The sequence below is a fragment of the Eschrichtius robustus genome, chromosome 2 (genome assembly GCF_028021215.1).
Source record: "Eschrichtius robustus isolate mEscRob2 chromosome 2, mEscRob2.pri, whole genome shotgun sequence".
Taxonomy (NCBI): Eukaryota; Metazoa; Chordata; class Mammalia; order Artiodactyla; family Eschrichtiidae; genus Eschrichtius; species Eschrichtius robustus.
In genome coordinates this window covers 33759315-33779693 of record NC_090825.1, presented here as the reverse complement: position 1 = coordinate 33779693, position 20379 = coordinate 33759315, and the positions used below count along the sequence as shown (strand labels likewise).

Genomic DNA, 20379 nt, shown 5'->3' with positions numbered 1-20379 from the left:
TAGGAGTACATTGGTTAATTTTTGTAAATCACTTAAAATTGTGCTGGGCACATCATAAGTGCTACATGTTTGTTAAACACAAAATAAAATAAGATAAAACAAAGCAAAATTAGAATAAAATAAAATAAAATCAGTAAGTAGCTTCCAATCACCAGCCCAACTGATAACTGATGTCAACAACTTCTCAAAGCTCCCACTTTCATTTCTATTTCCAGATCAGTGTATTTCCATGTTGTTCAAAAACTTGTCCTCCTCCTTCGTCATGTCAGGTCCAAGAAGACAGGCACTTTTTCTGGCATGTTCACTGCTGTATCACCAGTGCCTAGAACAATTTCTGCAGGCACTATAGGTTCCGTAAATAGTTGATCAATAAAGTAAGTGAATGAGGAATTAAGCCTGGCTTAACACTTTGTCTCCCTCCTTATTGCAGTCATCTACTAAATGATTCTCACTTCCTTGATGAGGACTTCAGCACCTGGGTCAGTCTTCTCCTTCATCCCAATTTCTGCCATCACCCCAAGAGAACTTGAGCTCTAATGCTGATCCATGGCCTCACACAATGCACCACAGTCTCATTTCCATCCCTACTACACTAAGAATCTCTTCATTTTAAGGCAGTTAAGCCTTAATCACCAAATCCAATGAAGTCTTCAGACCTTCTCTTACGTCACTTCGCTGTAGCATTTCTCGCTGTCGATTTCTTCTCTTTTACCTTCCATGTTACTCATCTTTTCTGGTTCTTACCCTATCAGATTATTCCTTTTCAGTCCCTCTTCTTTCGCTACAACTTTAAATGTGTCATCTTTCATTTAATCACTCCCTGTATTAAATCCTTTAACGGCATCCCTTGCCATCAGGATGAAACCCAAACTCCCTAACACAGCATCTAGACACGGTCTAAATCAGCTTACCCTTCCAGTTCCTTCTTTTTTTTTTTTTTTTTTTAATTATTTATTTACTTATTTATGGTTGGGTCTTCGTTTCTGTGCGAGGGCTTTCTCTAGTTGTGGCGAGCGGGGGCCACTCTTCATCGCGGTGCGCGGGCCTCTCACTATCGCGGCCTCTCTTGTTGCGGAGCACGGGCTCCAGACGCGCAGGCTCAGTAGTTGTGGCTCACGGGCCCAGTTGCTCCGCGGCATGTGGGATCTTCCCAGACCAGGGCTCGAACCCGTGTCCCCTGCATTGGCAGGCAGATTCTCAACCACTGCGCCACCAGGGAAGCCCCCAGTTCCTTCTTCAATCACTCAAAGACTAACACTCCACCTCCCGCACTCTGCCACCACCGTCACCACCACCACCACGCACCAAAAACTTTTAACTGCACTGAGTATCCATGTCACAGAGTGAAACTGAAGCTTCTCCTCTTGCTGTCATTTTTCTAGGCTTGTTTGTCAACCTTCCTCACAGGAGACAAAGATGGTGTTCACTGAGGACATAGTTACAGTACACAGAGATACCCAGTGAAATTTCCACTCTGTATGATGGCTCACTGCCATGACATATGACAGAGAGATCAGAGGTAAAAATAACCAAGTATTTCAAAAACACAAAACAGAACACCCGCTAGAATTTCAAAGGCCCTTGGAGACCAGGAATTAACCACAAGAAAGAGGGATGGAGGTAAGTTTGTAATGAAAATTACCCCCTTCTCATTTACCTGAAACCAATTTTAAGGTCTCTTCCATCTGCTTGCATGTGTGCTCTGATAATTTAAACAAAAAATTGATATGTGAGGAAGCACATTTCTTCTTCTCCTCTGAACTAAGACCTGGGGGGAAAAATTTTAAAGGTGCTTAGTTTCCACATTTGTTGAAAATCTCCTTTGAGATGCTGGCCAGGTGTGAGAGTGGGATAAGAGGTTGTTTCCTACCACTGGGGCCATATAATCAAAAATATACTATACGTACAGTTTCAAGTGCTCTAGAAGGGTCAAGGGTCAGAAAAAGCAATATTTGATGTTTGTTATAAACAAAATAAGATACATGCATTATATTTAGGGGTAAAGCATCATATGTCTGAAACTTACTTTCAAATGGTTCAGCCACTCTTGGTTTCTATTAACTTTGACCAGAGGGTGGGGGTCGGTGAAACAGTGAAGGGAGAAAAAACTGAGCACTTCACAGATTGATACCTTTTACCCAACTGCAGTCAGCTTCTCAGGCATAAGGCAAATAGGTAAAAGTAGACGTGCAATGGCCTCCAGCCCACCCACTGGAGACCCCAAAAGCTGGGTTCTGGTTCTACAGTAATTAATTCCTAAAATCCTAGTTCTAGTGCCTCAGTCTCTCTATCTTTAACATCTCTGGTTTCTACATTTTCTTCCTATGACACATAATCTTAGATGGTTACAATTTCTACTCATTATCAAAGGGAGTTTTGCCAATGCATTTTTTTAAAAGAGGATAGAAAATAATAAAGGGTAGAAATATATTTTTATATAATTTTACTAACTATATTATAATAAACTCAGAATTTCTTAAAGAACAATTGGGGGCATATAACATATCCCAGAATCCTTGATTAATTTCACTTAAAACTTTTAAGAACATAAACTGCTCAAGAGTAAAATTTTTACTCAAAATTTTTTTACCAACTCAGAAAGCTTTAAAAAAAAAATCCTCTTCGTTTCTTTTTAAGTGTTAAAGAAAAAAAAAATGGTCATGAAACTGAGTTTAGATCAAGCCCCTTTCCGGATTAATTCCCCAAAGAAATATTACCTCTGTTGTTGCTACAAAAACCTGTGCTTGTGCATTCATTTCCAACCTGCTGAGGTTGGAAAAGCTCACATTCTAATTAAATCTTAATTGGTAAAAATTAAGCCCAATAGAAAAAAAAAAAAAAATAGTCAATGGAAACACAGAAAACTATTGTAGTTCACTCACAAGAGAAGGCTACAGGGCCTCCTCCGAATCTCAGGTAAGCAGTCTTACTCTCCTCCAAGGTGGTAAGAGTCTTGACTGAAGAGTAAGATGCTAAGGAGACGATTTGGGATAGAGAAGCAAGTGTGGCCACGAGCTTCAGGTCAAAGTTGGAAAGGAGCAGGTTGGACTTGGAACGTAAATAAGCCAAAAGGTCTCTGGAAAGGAGGAATGGATACCAGGACACACACTCTTCTCCAACATGGCAGCAGCTGGTGAGGAACATCCTCTCACTGTGAAGTCAACCAAGTATGAACTCAGTGGTGTGCCCTGAGTCTAACAAAAAGCAGGCAATTCCAGCAGCAACATAGCGTAAGGAAAAAGCTAAGTTGACGCTGGAGCCAGTTAGACCTGCTTACAATCAGTATGCCCCTGGATTTCACTTGGTAGCAGTGAGGATTATTGCTAACATAGGCAACCTGCCTGTCTAGAAGAAGGCATCCAATAAATTTAAGCTATTGTTACAAGTTTTAGGTAGTAAGCAAACTCATGATATCCAGAGCAGATTTTTTTTAAAGGAATGTGAGTGGTAAAGAACAGAGGTAAATAAGAAAAGACTTCATTGAAACGTTTTGATTTCTGCAATATCAGTAAACTCCTCATTAGTTTTCCTCGAGGAATATTACTTAATCTGAGAAACGGGGAAGATTAAAAAGTATTCTAAAAATCCAGTCAACACCCTCTAGAGATAGCAATAATGATAATGGCTTAACTCTCACTTTAGGGTACTATCCAAAAGAGTAGGCAGGCTTTTTCTTAAACCCTGGAAGATTTTGAGTAGAGTATAATAGATTCTTGCAATTTTGGATTCTTTTGCAATTTAATCTCCATTTGTCATATTTTAAAGCTCTAAAGTTTAACTACTCATTAAAATCCCTGCGATGCTTGTATATAACAATATTTTTAATACTCTACCGCTTTGTTTGATTTTTTCTGAGTCCAAATAAAAGATAACTTTGTATTCTCCTCCTAAGGACCCAGACTGAAGATAATGTGTCCCATACTGGTCGATCAGTCTTCGATAGGCGCTGTAGTCATACAGAGAGGGAAGGTAGGAGAGTTCCTTCCAGAATGACTCAGCAAGTTGTAAAAAGTCCGGATTGTTATTGATAAACTGAGCCACTTCAACACTGTTCTGAAGAACCAACAGCTGATAACTCTATAGGAAGAAGAAAGAGTAAAAGGAGTTTTAGGATGAAGACTAAAAGGCAATGGAAATAGTTCCTTGTCCAATGTCTCCATCAATAGCCACCTCCATCAATGCAGACTAAATGAATTTTTATTTTTGATGCATAATGAGGTCTCTTCTGGGCCCACCCACTTGAAGCAATCTAAGGAATTTTCGGAATCCCAAACAGAAATAACATCTGAGTGATGACATGGTAACTGGTTTTATACACGACTTTTAAAACCCCCACGACCAAGTTGTTATGCCTTCCTCAACTAGAAAAAAAGATTCAACATTGTTAACTGCTAAATAATCTCACAAACAGGGATATAATATCCCTAGAGTCCACATCATAACAATGACTTATAGGTAAGGTGACCATATAATTTATCTCCCATACTGGAGTATTTACAGGGTAAGCTACTTTATAATGAGGTCTTTTAAACCCTTCCTAAGCATCTTTTCATGATGTCCAAGACAGAGCTACCTCACACCAAATCCTCACTTATGTGAACAATATAATATGGGTATAATAAATGTTTTTACAGCTCATATTTCCACAATCAACTTCTTAGTCATAAAACAAACAAAATTATATTCCTTTATACCTCGCTTATGTGATTTATTAATCGTTACTGACTTTAAGAATGAGATGAATTATGTATATTATGAATGATGATCAGCCTGAAAAATTCTTCAGCAGTAAGTGTGAATCAATTAGAACAATTCATTTCAACTGTTCAGGCTGCCCATGATGAAAGTTTTAGTATCTCAATACAACAGAGTATCTAAAATTAAGTCTTTTAACCTCCTCGGATGAAAATGTTGGTATCTCCAAAGTAGTAAAGTATTTTAACATCTTTTATTTTCATGCACCTTCTTTAAAAAACTAGTATTAGTGTTTGGGAAGCACATTTCATTGGATTTTTGAAATTGTATATAATACTTAAAATAGTAGCATCAGTAATCATGAATTAGAAATTTAGGCTAGTTTTAACTAGAAGATTTGAAAGTAATAAGTTTTTTTTTTAGATTTTTAAATAAGAACAAATACGTCAATGAGAAAATAAAAAGTGTAAATAAATGTATTATCAAAGAGAATTAACAAGACAAAAACCATATCTTTTAAAGAAATACATTGGATTATCTCTTTGAAGAAGATACTGTGCCCTAATTAAAAAATGAAAGCTGATTCTTTTAGTAAATGCACTTCTGTTAATGTTAGAAATACCTAAACCAGTAAAATATGGAAAAGTTAACTAATATTTCATACTAACCTTTTCCTTATGGATTTCTTCAATATTTGAAGAGTAACTGTACGAAGAAGATGAAGAACTAAAAAAGAGGAAGCGTCCTTTACTAGATGATGAATGTTCTGTTGATGTATCTTTTACATAAGACCAGGTACTATTGTAAAATTCATAATTAAAATCATTATTTATTTTCACCTATAAAGAAAATGAAAAAGTTAGATCTCTGGGGCTTTGTTTTTGAAATGTTCTATGTGATCCAGTAGTGGATTTAAATTTCTAATTCTGTTCGACTTGAACAAATGTTAAGATTGGAATTGTTTTTCCTATGCTAGACAGTAGAAGAAAAAGTCATCCCAAACAAATTTAAAAACAGACAACAGGATAGTCACATGTGGTTGAGAAGGGACAGCTCCAGCATTCATGAAGACTACTATTTCTTTATCCTTTATTTTGTCCTAGATCAAGTGTCAAAATGAAATGCCCACAGAGGACTGGCAAGTAATATAAATGTTGGAAGCATCCAGTGGAAGGCGGGGTAATGAAGAAGTGAGCACACACCCTGTCTAAAAGGGTCTAAAAGGTACCCAACGCTCAAATCCATCCGACAGTCCTATACATTACTACAGGTTCTAGCACTGACAGATATCTGATTTTTCAAGAAAAGAGATATATCTGAATCTTCATGAAAAAGTCTTTAGTTTTTTTTTAAATCATAGGCAACTATCTTGCTAAAAATGTCAGTCACCATGAGAATAAAACAACATGAAATATGACTCTCAGTCTGTTCTATATAAATATTCAAATCAGTAACTCTCCTTTCACAAGTATTTGTGTTTTTATTATATGTCCATACACATCTGTATTTGAGATCAAAGTATAAATAAACACAGAGAAAATTTAAATGATGAATATGATACATTTTAAAAATAAAGCTAAAATCTAAAAAAGAGTGGATATATGTATATGTATAACAGATTCACTTTGCTGTACACCTGAAATTAACACAACATTGTAAATCAACTATACCCCAATAAAAATTAAAAAAAAAAAAAGCTAAAAAGAAAATAGAATATTATGCAGCCATCGTAAAGGATGAGTGTGAGGACAAATTGTTCATGTTAAATGAAAAAGCAAGTATAAATGTGATATTTACAAATTCTATTAACCACAAATATGCAAGTATATGCCCAGTCAAAAAAAGACTAGAAGGAAATTCAACAAAATGCCAGAAAATATTAAAAATACTTTCATCACTACCCATGTTAAAAATCAGGCATTCATGCTAGAAGCATGACAGAAGAGAAGAAAAAATAGATTTAACCATACCTTTTATTCCAACATTATTTTCATTATATTATGAAATTGGTTTGTTTAAAAGTCAAACGCAAAAATTCAGCTCAAGTCAAAATGAAGAGTATATTATTATTCTTAACTACAAAGAGGACATTATTATTATTATTATTATTATTGAATACAAAGAGGACATTATTTAAAAATGTACTAGAGATTTCTAGAGTCACTAGATAGTGTCTCAGTCCTATTTGGTTTTGGACAGACACAGAATTTAGTTTTTTCTCTCGAGAAAGAAAAGTTACCTACCTTCCTTTCAATGCAAAAAAAAAAAAAAAAATTAGCCTATTTTTTTCTCTTCTTCAGATGTACAATTCAAATACTTGATTCATGATTTATGCAGATAAGCCTCTTACGAACTTTAGTTCAGCGTCTCCTCACTCCCATGTACTCTACACATAGCCACAAGAATCCTTTCTCAGGGTAGTGTGATCTTAAATTTTCTTTAATACCCTCTTCCTTCCAGCTAAGATCCTGAAATTTCCCCAGACTGAGTCTTCCTCTGAAGTCACAAATTCAAACATCCTACACTCTGACATCTCTTACTCTTTTGAAACTCATTCTATTATTGCCATATCTATTATTCAACCTCATAGAGACAGCCTTTCAACTTACTTTCCCTTCTCTTTCCCTATCAGCACCTTCATTTTGTCACTTCCTTCATGTTGTAGTTAAGTTTCATGGTTCATGACTTACTATTCTCTTGCCAATGAACCTAACTCCTGCCAATGAACCTTGCCTAGGTATGTTCTGCCACCATATTTGCCAGGCAAAAATTCAACCTTTGTTCAGTGCTCGCAGCCAAGCACCTTAGCACTGCTATAGAAAAATCACACAACTATCGATTGGTGTTACTGTAAGTCCATTCATAATTTCCAACCTCAGTGGAATCCTCAATACATTCCAGCAACCCTAAATCTCTAGCCAATTCTTTCTCTCATTCCCTACAGTGTCTATTTCAAAAGTTCTGCACCCATCTCAATCCCCCACTCTTACAATCATTTCCTTCAGTCTCAGAAGATAAACTTAACCTCTTTCTTTACAAACACTCCCACTATCAGACAGAGACTTCTTACACTTCTGGCTAACAAATTTACAGACTTACGAATGTCTTCGCTTCCTTTCCTGTGCAGGTGTTCCTCCTCCTGTCTAAGGCTAATTTCTCTGTCTTTTTTCTGTACTGCATTCCCTCTCACCTCTTCAAAGGACTAATTAAATTGATTGATTACTCCCTGTCTTACAGCTTCAACTTTTCTTTCTCTACTGGCTCATTCCTATCAACGCTTATACATATTCTAACCCCACCTAAGTACAGTGCGCTGCAAGGGCTCTGAGCCACACTTCTAGGGTTCAGACCCCATAGTTGTCATCTGCTACCTCTGTGATTGTAGGTAAATTACTCAGCATTCTTTGTCTCAGTTTCCTCATCTGTAAAAACAGTAGATGACAGTACCTACATACTTAGGTTATTATTAAAAAAATGTTCTATTTAAAGCACTTGAAACGGTGCTTAGTATATAAAAGGTTCTTAATATATGTGAGCTACTTTTATTATCATTCAGATTATTTTCTGTTAACAAAGTAGATTTAGAAATCTCAGATATCTAGACACATACCAACAGAGGAAGCAGAGGATCAGATAACTAATCATTAGTTAAAATTGCCTTTAGAATACGTTTTTGTTATTCATTTGATATACATATAGGATCTTGCTTTAAAAAATATAATGAAGTATACTAAGTGAACTAAATCAGAGAAAGACAAACATCATATATCACTTATATGTGGAATCTAAAAAAAGGATACAAATGAACTTGTTTACAAAACAGAAACAGACTCACAGACACAGAAAACGAACTTATGGTTACCAAAGGGGAAGGAGAGGGAGGGATAAATTAGGAGTTTGGGATTAGCAGATACAAACTACTATGTATAAAATAGATAAACAACAAGTTCCTACTGTATAGCACAGGGAACTATATTCAATATCTTGGAATAAACTGTAATGGAAAAGACTCTGAAAAAGAATATATATATCTGAATCACTTTGCTGTACATCAGAAACTAACACAACATTGTAAATCAACTATACTTCAATAAAAAAATTTTTTTAATATAATGAATTACATTCAAGAGCAAAACAGGAGGGTTCAGGAAGCTCTTTTCTCCATCTTAATCTTTGCTCACTCCCATCTGCAACTCATTACACGCTGAGAATAAACAAGACAGTCTTTCAGCATCTCCCAGGCTAAGCTAAGCAGGGTGGCACCTTCCCAAAGTGACCGTGGAGCTGGAATGTGCTTATGTTTCAAAGGCTTCCTTGTGGTATGAAAAATATGAGCAAACAGAGAATGTGCATAGCATCAAAGTAAGTGGCTTACTCAATAAGAAACTGGGTTTGTCCTAGATAAACTACCATGCTGATTTCCAAAACAGAGATTAGAAGAGAGACTGACTGATTCTGTTTTATGTTTATTTACTAACATTTATGTTCCAACAAGCCAAAAGTCATGTTCCACCTGTAGAGGCCTGAATCCCCAGTGGCTCCCCCTCTATTTGAACTGAGGAGGACGTTGAGTTTCCCGCGGCAGTGATTGACTCACTGCCTATTGCTTCCACCTCACTTCCCTCCAGCTGGATCCTAAAAAACAGGCTATAATTTCCCTCTGCCTCTGACAAACACCTTCAAATTCAGTGACTGGCAAGGCATTTCAGATGTCAATCCAAAAACCAAGCCATGCTGTAGAAAATGAATGTCAGGATTATGCTGTTATTAAGTTATTTTTCTTCTTCAGAAGCTGCAGGTTTCCAGCATGTCTCCTTTCCAACCATGTCAGAAACTCTCTCCCTTATTATTCCTCTGTTCTGTAACTTTCTAAATTTGACTACATATATAAACACACACACACATATACACATATATATGCATATATATACATATGTGCAATTCTCCCCCTTATAATTATGACAGAATTATCAACACATCCTCTTAGTTATACGAGAAGAAAAAATTCTCTTTATATGCCTATCTCACATTCTCCCTTCTGGCCAAAGGGTAAATTACAATATATGTTTTTCACCAAGTAGAATTTAGAGTCAAAAAAGCGGTTAATACAATACTTTGGGAGAGTAAAATATACTAGAAAAATGAAGGGCTGTGAAGTCTGACAGACTGGATCCAAGCTCTACTGCTTATTAATGTGGTGACTTGAAGCAAGTCTGCTGAAGTCCTCTGAGCCTCGATTTCTATATATATAAAACAGTAAAATATTACTTACCTTCCACAGATGTCGTGAGGACTAAAATTACACAAATTGCCTAAAATAGTGCAGATGCCACAGGAAATATTCAAAAATTGGTAGCTATGATTATTTTTCAAGTCAGTTCCACTTTCTACTTTCATGATTCAATAACTCTTGAATGTAATTTAATTCCATTATAAGTTGGAGGTTGGTGGGTTTGCTCCTTATAATCAGAACTGCTTTCTGAAGATGACTAATTTTGGTAAACTAAAGCCCCTTCCTTCTGAATATCCTAATAGTTTTGGTTTACAAATTTGGGAGTAATCAGTAAGGAGGGCTGAACGGGAAATTTTTGAGCTCTGGGAAGATAGGAGGAAAGGCATGAGAGAGGAGATCTTGGAAGAGATGAGCAAGAAAGAGGCTAAAAGAGGATGAGACCAGAAACTTCTTTTGGCTTAGGTTGTGGAAGGACAGACAATTTAAGATAGAGGATCTCAACTGTTTTTGTCGGAGGCATTGGCACTATGAGGTAGATAATCTCTCCTCTGTGTTCCCTCTAAATCTTCAGGAATTTCCCCTAAAGCCATTACTGTTTTGTGGGAGTAGATTTTGTGTTGAAATCAATAAACAGGATGAGTTTAGGTGTGTAGGACAGAAACAGCCTGCAAGAAGCAGAAGCCTGCAGAGGAAACCTTGAGACCATAAACAAAATTTTAAAGTCTGGCAATATGGTTGCTGGCAAGGATGTGGAGCACAGGCCACTCTTCCACACTGCTGCTGGGGTATAGATTGGTCATATATAGGGTTTGGAAACTTTAGTAAAGTGTAACCTAAACATAGCCTACAAAGCAGCAATTCGAGTTCCAGGTGTCTGCACTAGAGAAGCTCTAGCTCATTTGTATGGAACTCATGCACAAGAATGTTCAAGGCATTTTCATAAGAAAAAAATAGAAACAGCAGTAAAAATGCCATCTACATCAGCATGAATAAACTTTAAAACTCTAATTTTGAGTGAAAGAACGATTCATAGAAGAATATATACTATATGATTTATCTATATAAGTGGCAAAGAACAAGCAAAACTAAATCACAAATTTTTCTTTAGGGACAAAGACTTATGGGATAAACATATACAGAAAAACAAGGAAATGATTAATACAAAATATAAGATAGTGGTTGCATGGGCAGTACAGGTAGAGAAGATGTGACAGAGAGAGGTAGATAGGAGCCTTTAAGTCACTGGTAATATTCTATTTCTTGAGGTGGGTGGTGGGTATATATAGTCCTGTTTGTATTATTAGTTTTCTCCAAACTGCAAGTATATGTTATTCACAGCCTTTTGTACATATGAAATATTTCATAATTTAAAAAAAAAGCATTTTTAAGTAAGGTGACTCTGTGGCAGTGGTTAGGAGACTATCACAACCAGTCATGAGCAGGGCCTTAGGTTTTAACACCCACACAGGGACAGACCATCAGGTTCTGGACCCACATGGAGTATGGAGTTCAAAAGGAGACAATGGATATTTCAGCTTGAATGACACAAATTAAAAGTATCATTGCCTTATAACACAGATTTAAAGAATATATATTCTTAAATAGTGAATGTAACATAACAGAAGAAGACTCACAGATATAGAGAACAAACTGGTGAAACGGGGGGGCAATATAGGGGTGAGGGAGTGGGAGGTACACACTACTGTGTGTAAGACAGGCTCAAGGATGTATTGTACAACACGGGGAATAGAGCCAATATTTTGCAGTAACTGTAAATGGAAAGTAAACTTTAAAAATTATATAAAAAAAATTTTAAGAATAAAACATTTCTTAAAAAAAGAAAAGGTATTCTTTTTAAGCCTATATAAGACATTTCTAAGAATTGACCACATATGAGGCCACAAGTAAATTCTCAACAAAATACCAAAAAAATCAATATCATATAAATAATGATCTCTGGCAACAATTCACAGATTAGAAAGAAATCAAATCAATGTCATTAAGTACCTGGAATGTATAGGAGAGGATATTTCCGCTCAGTCTGTAGAAATCTCTCCCATCCCCGCTAAACACCTTTCTGCATTGACCACCAAAACTTTTAGTGTTGAGGACTTTGTTCCTAAACTGGCCCGTGAGCGCATTGTAACTGTTTTTAAAAAAATGAAAGAAGAAAAGGCTGTTAAAAACCAGAAATACCACTTGCTGAAACAGGCATCATTAGAGAACTCTAGATATTCTTGAAATACATTACAGTTAAACATCTCTGCGAGAGCTCAAATAAAAAGCCTCCTAAAGCACACTATGCATTACCCAACTCCCCCTGCTTGCTATAATGGCTAAAACTAATAGCTGGGGAAACCCAACATCCTTTTAGCCTAAGAACATATTTAGGAAACACACAGCCCTTTTGTATCTATGGCAACAGCTGGTTTTGAATTGAATCTATAGATAAAACCAAACAATTAAGATTACTCTTGAAGAGAGAGAACTCTCTACAACGATTTACAACTAGTTGGCCTCTTAGCATGCTAACTGGTATACTCTTTAAAGTAATTTTACCATTTTTCCGTTAATGAATTTTATAGTAGTATAGAAAAATCACATCTAACTATCACTCTCAAAGAGATTATTTTAAAACCTTGAAACTTTAACTTGGGTCTGACCATAAAAGTTTTTCAGAATTCTTTTTAAAAAGGTTAAGAGGATTGCCTCAACTTCACTTGAAAGTTTAGGTGATTACTTTTTAGTCTGAGTGTTCCAACACACTTTCTCTCTTCTTCCGCAGCTCTCATTCTGTTGTCTCTTCATTCCCTTAAGTAGCCCCACATCATTGAATTAGTTCTCCCCCCTTCCCTCCCATAGCGGGACTGACTGGCCAGGTTTTCCCAGGTCTGAGGGGTTTCCTTAGATGCAGGACTTTCAGTGCCAAAACTGACAGTCCAGGGACAACTGGTCCCTCTGTGCTTTACCACATATACTTACAGGTATATAGATAGGAATTTTTTAATTGTTTCAGGATGTGGCAAAGAGCTCTAAGCAAAGTCTTGACTATTAGGTGATTTGTTATTAGACTTACCAAACCACAAACTAAAATACAACAAAATAAAAACTACAACCCATCGATGGGTACAGGAAGACACCCAACACCTTACCCATGTCCAGTAAGTTCTATGTTGGGAGGAGGTTTATCGAGGTCACAGGAAGGCCTGCTTTCTGAGTCCTCACACTTGTCTTCATCAGCACCGTCCTCTTCACAGTCAGAATCCCCATTGCAAACCAAAGATCTGCTGATGCACTGACCTGAACACAAGAAAAGCCACCACACAAAAATAAAAGAGGTGAAAAGGAAAACGCTACCTGGGATCAACAGATTTCACCCTGGACCCCCAACATAACACTGATACTCTCATGTGAGTTCGAGATAAACCCTCAGCGCCCAGGGAAGGACTGCTGATTATTTTGGTCCTCATTTTTCAACATGCAAATTGATTCTGACCTTGGCTGGACACAAGATTGAAAATAGAACCTGAATTCAAATTCCAGGCTCTCACCCATAAACATCAAGCACTTTGTCTGAATTCTCCAAAATCACACAATGCCAATCATTGGGAAGACAGATTGACCTCCTGCCCTTCAACTTTCCATTTCTCTTCTGTAATCACTGACCAAGATGCCAAAGTGCTGTCTTTCTTGGTGATTTAGATATATATGCTTTGAGAGCATGGGAACTGGATTAAAAGATTACAATTCAACATTTCTTTAGCACCTTCTCTGTTCAGGACACTCTTGGGTGTTGGGATACAAATATGAATAAAAAGGGTATTCACCAGGGTTTTCATATACTTTACAATCTAATAGGAAAGAGTATGAAGTTAGATCATTACAATTCAGCAATGTAATTGTTGTGATAGATATAAGCCCAGGGTACCAGAAGCACGAGGAAGCACTAGAGGGTCCCAGATGATCTAGCCCCGGCCTCCCTCCTCAGAATTATATCCAACCATTCTCTTACTAGCTTCCTATGCCCTAGTCATACTGGATCATTTACATAAATCAAAGACCAACCTTTTTTGCCATCTCCACTGACTTTGCACCTACAGTTCTTCAAAAACCAAATCACACATTACCTCCTCTCAGAAACCACCCTTGCCCCACAAGCTACAATGTATGTCCTTCATCTGTGCCCTTATAGTATGCATGGCACAAAACTGTCCTGATAGCACATCCCACTGTGCTGTCACTTGATCCAATGCAGCAAACATTTGTTGAGAGTCCACTATGTACCACACACTCCAGATGCAAAAATAAAAGAAATATAATCCACACCTTCAAGGAGTTCAGTCTACCAAAAGATATCCAGGGCAACAAATATTTCAGATTACAGATGATACAATGCACATAGAGAACACAGACAGGTGATCTGTTGAATAGCTCTATCAGTTGGGCGTCTAGGGAAGGTCTCCCTAAGGCGGCGTCATCTGATTTGGGTTTTGAAAGTACAGTAGGAGTTTGACAGGTATTGTTGAAAAACACGTCTAACACAGGAAATATTTATGTACTATTTTGCCCATAAAACTTTAAGAATTTTGAGGGAAGAGGCTATGTGTTTCATTCTACATCCAAAACCCTCATTTCTGTATCTGGAACATAACAAGAATAATAAATGTTTGCTAAAAGTTGTTGAATTAACCTTTCTGCACAAATGCAACATAGACAATAGGTCAAATATTAGTCAATCCAAAACTGTTTCATTCCCCCATGCATAGAGATGACCCGTATTGCTCCTTGATTAACTAATTAGAGTTGCTTTTCTTGTAAACATAAAAATAATTTGGGCAGTAATATTGTTTTTGCCCAATTTCAGTCTTCATTCCAGACTCATTCTACATCTTCACCAAAAATGCAATGTCAAGAACTGCTTGGGTCTGTCAATAGCCATATTTCTTTTTCAAAGAAGCAAAGAGTATCCCCACCTTTATTACCAGATGACACCCGTGCATTTAAAAGAATGACAGTTGAGTGTGCAACTAATATGCCAATAAAAATCCAACTGATTTGGGGGAAAATTAATTTATAGGCTAATATAAATGCAGTACAATTCAACAAATACATACTGAGCAAATTAAACAAATAGCATTTGAATTTACACTCTGCATGCCGAACCTATGGGAAGCAAATACCTGAAAAACACCTGAAACGTTCTCCACATCCCTCTTCTGTTGGACATCCTCGTGTAGGTTCACACGATTGTGGTTCAAAAGCACTTCCAACACAGGGATGGCCGCCATACTGCCCATAAACAGCAACTGACCGCCTGCGAGTCTAAATACAAACCAAATAGCTTTTCAATATCTCCAGTTTCCTTTATCTGAGAAATAAAATCTGGGATAAATTAATACAATTGGAGAAATAATGTTTGTAAAATTGTTCTGGTGTACTACAGAAGTAAAGCCTACAAAATCAATGCACCCAGAAACCCACTTGTCTTTGAGTCCAGTGACACTTGGGTTATTATTTATAGAGCACTCCCAGTTATATATTTACTCTTAGGGTTGAATGAAAAAAAAAATTAGTGAATCTTTAAGAAAGTATGCTGGATAGACCAGATCACAACACAGAATGACTAATTTTTTGCCAAAGCAATGTACCAAGAGCTAATTAGAAAAGGTGAAGTGAATTTTGCTGGAGAAAGGGTAAGCATATTGGGAAGGGAAGTTAAGATGAACAGGAGTAAGGGAAATCTTTAGAAAAGTGGTAGTAATTAATTTGAGCTGAACCTTAAGCCTTCTTCAAGAAGGCAAGGTGAGGCAAAACAATCCAGAGAGACATATATGCTAACATGGAAGTCAAATTTACAAAACAGAAGCCTAAGTGGTCCACAGGTGAAGGTACATCTACAATGATACTTTACTGGACAACCAAAATTACTGACCTCTGAAATGGGAAAGATGTCAAAGGCCTATCTTAGGGTGGGGTGGGGTAGGAGGGGGTAGAAAAAAATTTGAGGAAATCTCTAAGGAAAATGAGAAAACTAATTCATCCTAAAATTCATTTACTCAATATGAAGACATGTATCTAATGTTTAAACAAAAAGAAAGATCTGCAAAATCCTTTTCCTCCCCAAAGGCAATCAAAGGTGCATCTTTTAAGCCTCTTCCTATACTCAACTCTTACCAGTTAATAAAAATGGACAAAATCTGAGATTCCAGAGAATTTAAACCTTGAGCAACAGGGAAGACTAGATATACAAACCAAAGTTGAATCTATTCATTCATCCTAAATTGGGACAAAGGGTCACAGATATGTAATTTGAACTCTGAGCAGGTTTGCAACAGCCTGGGGCTTTCATTGCGCCTAAGCAGAGGAGTCATAGAGGAGTATGAGTGAGGAATGGAACTCAGTACAGTTTCTCAGTAAGTTTTTAGTTTCTGTATTTAATTGATGAAGACACCTCTTATATGTGGCTTAGTAACATCGTGCTTTTCTGAAGTTCCAAAGCATAGATTGCGTTGTCGTATACGTAATGTTTTCCTTCTCCATAGACACCAGGATGACCTTGATGGCTGTCTGCTCTCAGGGTCTCATTCTCACCTATCAAATTCTGACCTTAGAACCCCTTTTTCATTTTCACTTGTCTTCTTCTGGATGAAAATTCTGTTTTTATAATCTAAGCACGATGACCTTCACTCAAAAAAATTACTCATATGAAAAATACCTTCTATCTACCTCTATTTAATGTTCTTTCTTAACTTGTTTTTAAATTATAAAAATTTTTTCTGAAGTTGGTGTTTGACTTTTGTTTTGTTATTCATGTACCTGTTTGCCTGTAATCAGAGTTGTCATCTAATATTATATTTGCCAGAAACCAAATCCTAGTTACTTGTGTAACTTGTTTTGTAAATACCCCTCATGTAGATACTAAATAAATGCTGGAAAATGAGGATAATGATGATGCTTCAAAACACAAGTTATCTTCTATAATACGGTTCTGTTATTTTAATAATTTTAAAATGATTTTAAATGCACATTTTTATCTAAACTGAACCACCTTTAAAATATTTTACAAATATCAAATCATGTTGTACACCTGAAACTGTATCAATTGTATCTCAATACAAAAAAAAAAAATTTAGCCATTCAAATGTCCAGAACCTTTGAAACCAACATTATATTTTTGGAATTTATCCTAAGATGATTATCAGAAAAAAGACATATCTATGTGCAAAAATGTTCACTAATGTTTTATTCATAATAACAAAATATATAAATAACCTAAATCTCAAACAATAGGAAGTGGATAAATAAGATTGGTATATACATATAATGGAACATAATTCAGCTGTTAAAATTCATGCTGATAGTATAATGTTAAGTTAAAATAGAATACAAAATCATGATCAAATAATCCTATTTTAAAAATCATAAGCACATAGAAAGAAAATAAATTGAGGAAACACCCAAATGCCAGTAAATAGAACTCTTATTACATTTTTTAAATGTACATTCATACAATAAAATGCCATGTAGCTATTCAAAAAGAATAAAGCAGATTTGTGCTTACATGGAAAAAAAAAGAAAAGAAAAGAAATTGAAAGAATAAATACTAAAATGCTGACATATTGGTTTTTTCTAAATGGTAGAATTATAAGTAGTGTTTTCTTTATTATATAGAAATAAACCATTTTATTTCATTTATAAAACAATAAATCATTTTCTCCAATGATTAATTTATAATAAGGAAAAAAAACAGACATTTTTAGAAGTACTCTATAATCTCCCAGTCAAGTCTGGTATTTAATTTATATTACTTTTGTATTAAACTTTAAAAATGTTTGACTTTCCATGGTCATTCACTATTAGTTAGGTAAAACGAAGCAGCTATTTTGCTACTCTTTAGTGTTTGTTTCAAATGAAAAGAAAAGTTGAATTCAGTAAATATGAAATTTTGAATTATCTGCTAACTTCATTCCACGCTATTCTTATTTCTCTGATAGTGAAAGAGTTAGTGAGTTGCTTTTAGCGTCTCTCCTATGTGTATTTCTAGGCTCAAATGTAAGATTTAGAAAAGTCCTGCAAGAAAAATGAGAATGCAGAAATTTTTTATTACAATATTAAGTATGAAATAAGTCGTACTTTTTCCCTTCAAAATTACTAATTACATTTTCAAAAAATAAAACAACATTCAAAATTAATGTCATTGTGTCCACACCTAAGCTATTTCTACATATAAATAGTAAATACAAAGTTTTCACATGGTCCTACCTGAGTCTTGGTACAACCATTGCATTCTGACCAAGGGGCATAGGAAGCCCACTGGCAATTGACTGGCGAGGAGGCACTGTCATAGTGTCAAATTGTCCATCATAAAGCCGACAGAAAGGTAGGAGAGAAGACAAAAAATTGGCAAGAATAGTCAAAAATTGCTTCACGATTTTTTTCCTAAGAGTCACCAAGAGGATCCCAAAATATATAAAAATATATGTGGGAAGGGCTCACTTTCTCAGAGATTTATTTAATATCATTTATGAAATATCTAGAATGTACCAGGCACTATTTAGACACCAGAGCTATAAACATAAAAGAGATAGGATACTAACAATTGGTGGAGGGGAGGATGAAGACACAGATGTGTAAACAAATAATCATAACACAATAATATAATCATGATCCTTTATAGAGTATAGCTAATGAGATAGATTTCCTAACAGAGATGTGTACAGTATAATGCATTGTGGAAATACACATAAGAGAGTGTCCAAAGTTGGGAGGCTAAGTGAGAACATATACAAGAAAGGTATTATGGCCTTTGACGGGATTTTGGACGATGAATTGAAGAGCTATACAGAAATTTAACTGAGAGACAACAAGCTCTAAAACAACCGTATGAGAAGTAGGAAACCAAAATCTGGCAAAGGCTAAATGGACAAGAATTTAGTTTAACGTGCTCCCCCTGTTTATTTAGGTCACTTCTCAAGCACACACCCAAGTACAGTAGGGTCAAGTGGAGCTCAAAGAATTCCACCCAAATAAAATACATGTGGAAAATGGCAAGTTGACTCTCTTACAATGCTTAACTCTGGCTGTGTCCAAGAGGTCATGTTGCTTAGTCCAAAGAGATTAAGGAAGCCTTACCTAAAACCACACTTTACAAGGGGTAGTGGAACCAGGACTCCTGATTTCTGGACTTTGAGTACATTCCTAATCTGGGAGACATCTCAGGTCAAGGTGATTCCTGCTTAGTTAAGCATAGCACTGCCAGGTGCTGCAGATAAGGAGTCCCGTTTGTGGCTCAGGTGCCCTCATGGGGCTAATCTTGCTAACCTGTAGTCTTGATATGGCATCAGTGATCCAAATGCCTTAGTGTTTTTGACCTTTAAACAATCTGAACTTAATGCTATCTGTCTATTTTGTCTCCCAGAGACAGGCAGAGGCCTTCCCCAAACACCGAGGCTTAGGAATGGAAGCTCGCTTGGCCTCACCTCCTCTGTGCCCCCTGTCCAGTCCCCTCACAGAGCCCTTATCACACCTGCATTGAAATCAACTCTTTCAAGATCTCAATCACCCCCTCTACTCTCAGTACCGTCTGGCTCCTCTGTGTCCCAGTCACTGGCACAACTCCAGACACATGTTCTGACAGTTCGATGAGGTAAACCGACCTGGTCCTCTCCCATCAGCCAGTGAAAGCAAAGCAAGGCCGTGAGTAAATGACGCTGGCTTTTTTCCAGGTCTCAAGAGCCGATAAACCTATTTTCTTAAAAAAAAACTCTCAACTTTTAAAATCCCAAAGACTATTTTGCAAAGATTACATTTAAAAATCAAATTCTGCTCTAAGATGTGTAAGTCAGCTGCCATTCCCTGAATTGCAGGTAAAACCATGATACTGGGAGAAGCAGGAAACCTTGAGGTGTTTATAGTTTTCAGGTTTCTTCCTTACAGGGAATAAAATAAAGTAAAATAAGAATAAGAATAAAACACACTTTCTCTATAATTGCCTTTTCTAAAAAAAGGGAAAGAAAAAAAGTGTTGAAGGGTTAAACATGCTCAGGCTGCAATGTAAAAATCAGACCATACTTAAGAATTTCCTTAAAATAAAAGAAATAATTGTTAATGATTTCCACACACAATCCAAAAAATTCTCACCTTGGAAAAACTTGGAACTCTCCTATAAATCCCACCAAGAAGAATAAACTTATTGCCTAGGAAGGGGGAAAAAAAAACAATAAAGCAATATTTTAGTTAGCATTGCTTTAATGAGTCAAAAGTGAATACATTTGTACAAGTCAAGATTTGTGAGTTGGGAATAGAAAGAGTGAAAGAACCATGGAGAAGCCTCAATGATTCTGCTTGACTTTTAAGTTTTCATTTTAAATAAAAATTTAATGCAATTCTTTTTTTTTATTTTTTTGGCCGCATTGGGTCTTTTGTTGCTGCGCATGGGTTTTCTCTAGTTG

General features: G+C 36.2%; 1 protein-coding gene across 1 annotated transcript in view; it reads right to left on the bottom strand.

Annotated features, from left to right (window-relative positions):
- C7 (complement C7) overlaps positions 1-20379 on the bottom strand; it is a 52213-nt gene that overhangs the window by 26555 nt on the left and 5279 nt on the right. Inside the window, exons 2-9 of the mRNA XM_068535283.1 lie at positions 20069-20124; positions 18191-18266; positions 15109-15250; positions 13081-13228; positions 11936-12074; positions 5364-5534; positions 3834-4077; positions 1658-1768 (exon numbers count right to left, since the gene is read on the bottom strand). Coding sequence (XP_068391384.1) covers positions 1658-1768; positions 3834-4077; positions 5364-5534; positions 11936-12074; positions 13081-13228; positions 15109-15250; positions 18191-18266; positions 20069-20124 — 1087 coding nt within the window. The remainder of the gene's footprint in view (positions 1-1657; positions 1769-3833; positions 4078-5363; positions 5535-11935; positions 12075-13080; positions 13229-15108; positions 15251-18190; positions 18267-20068; positions 20125-20379) is intronic.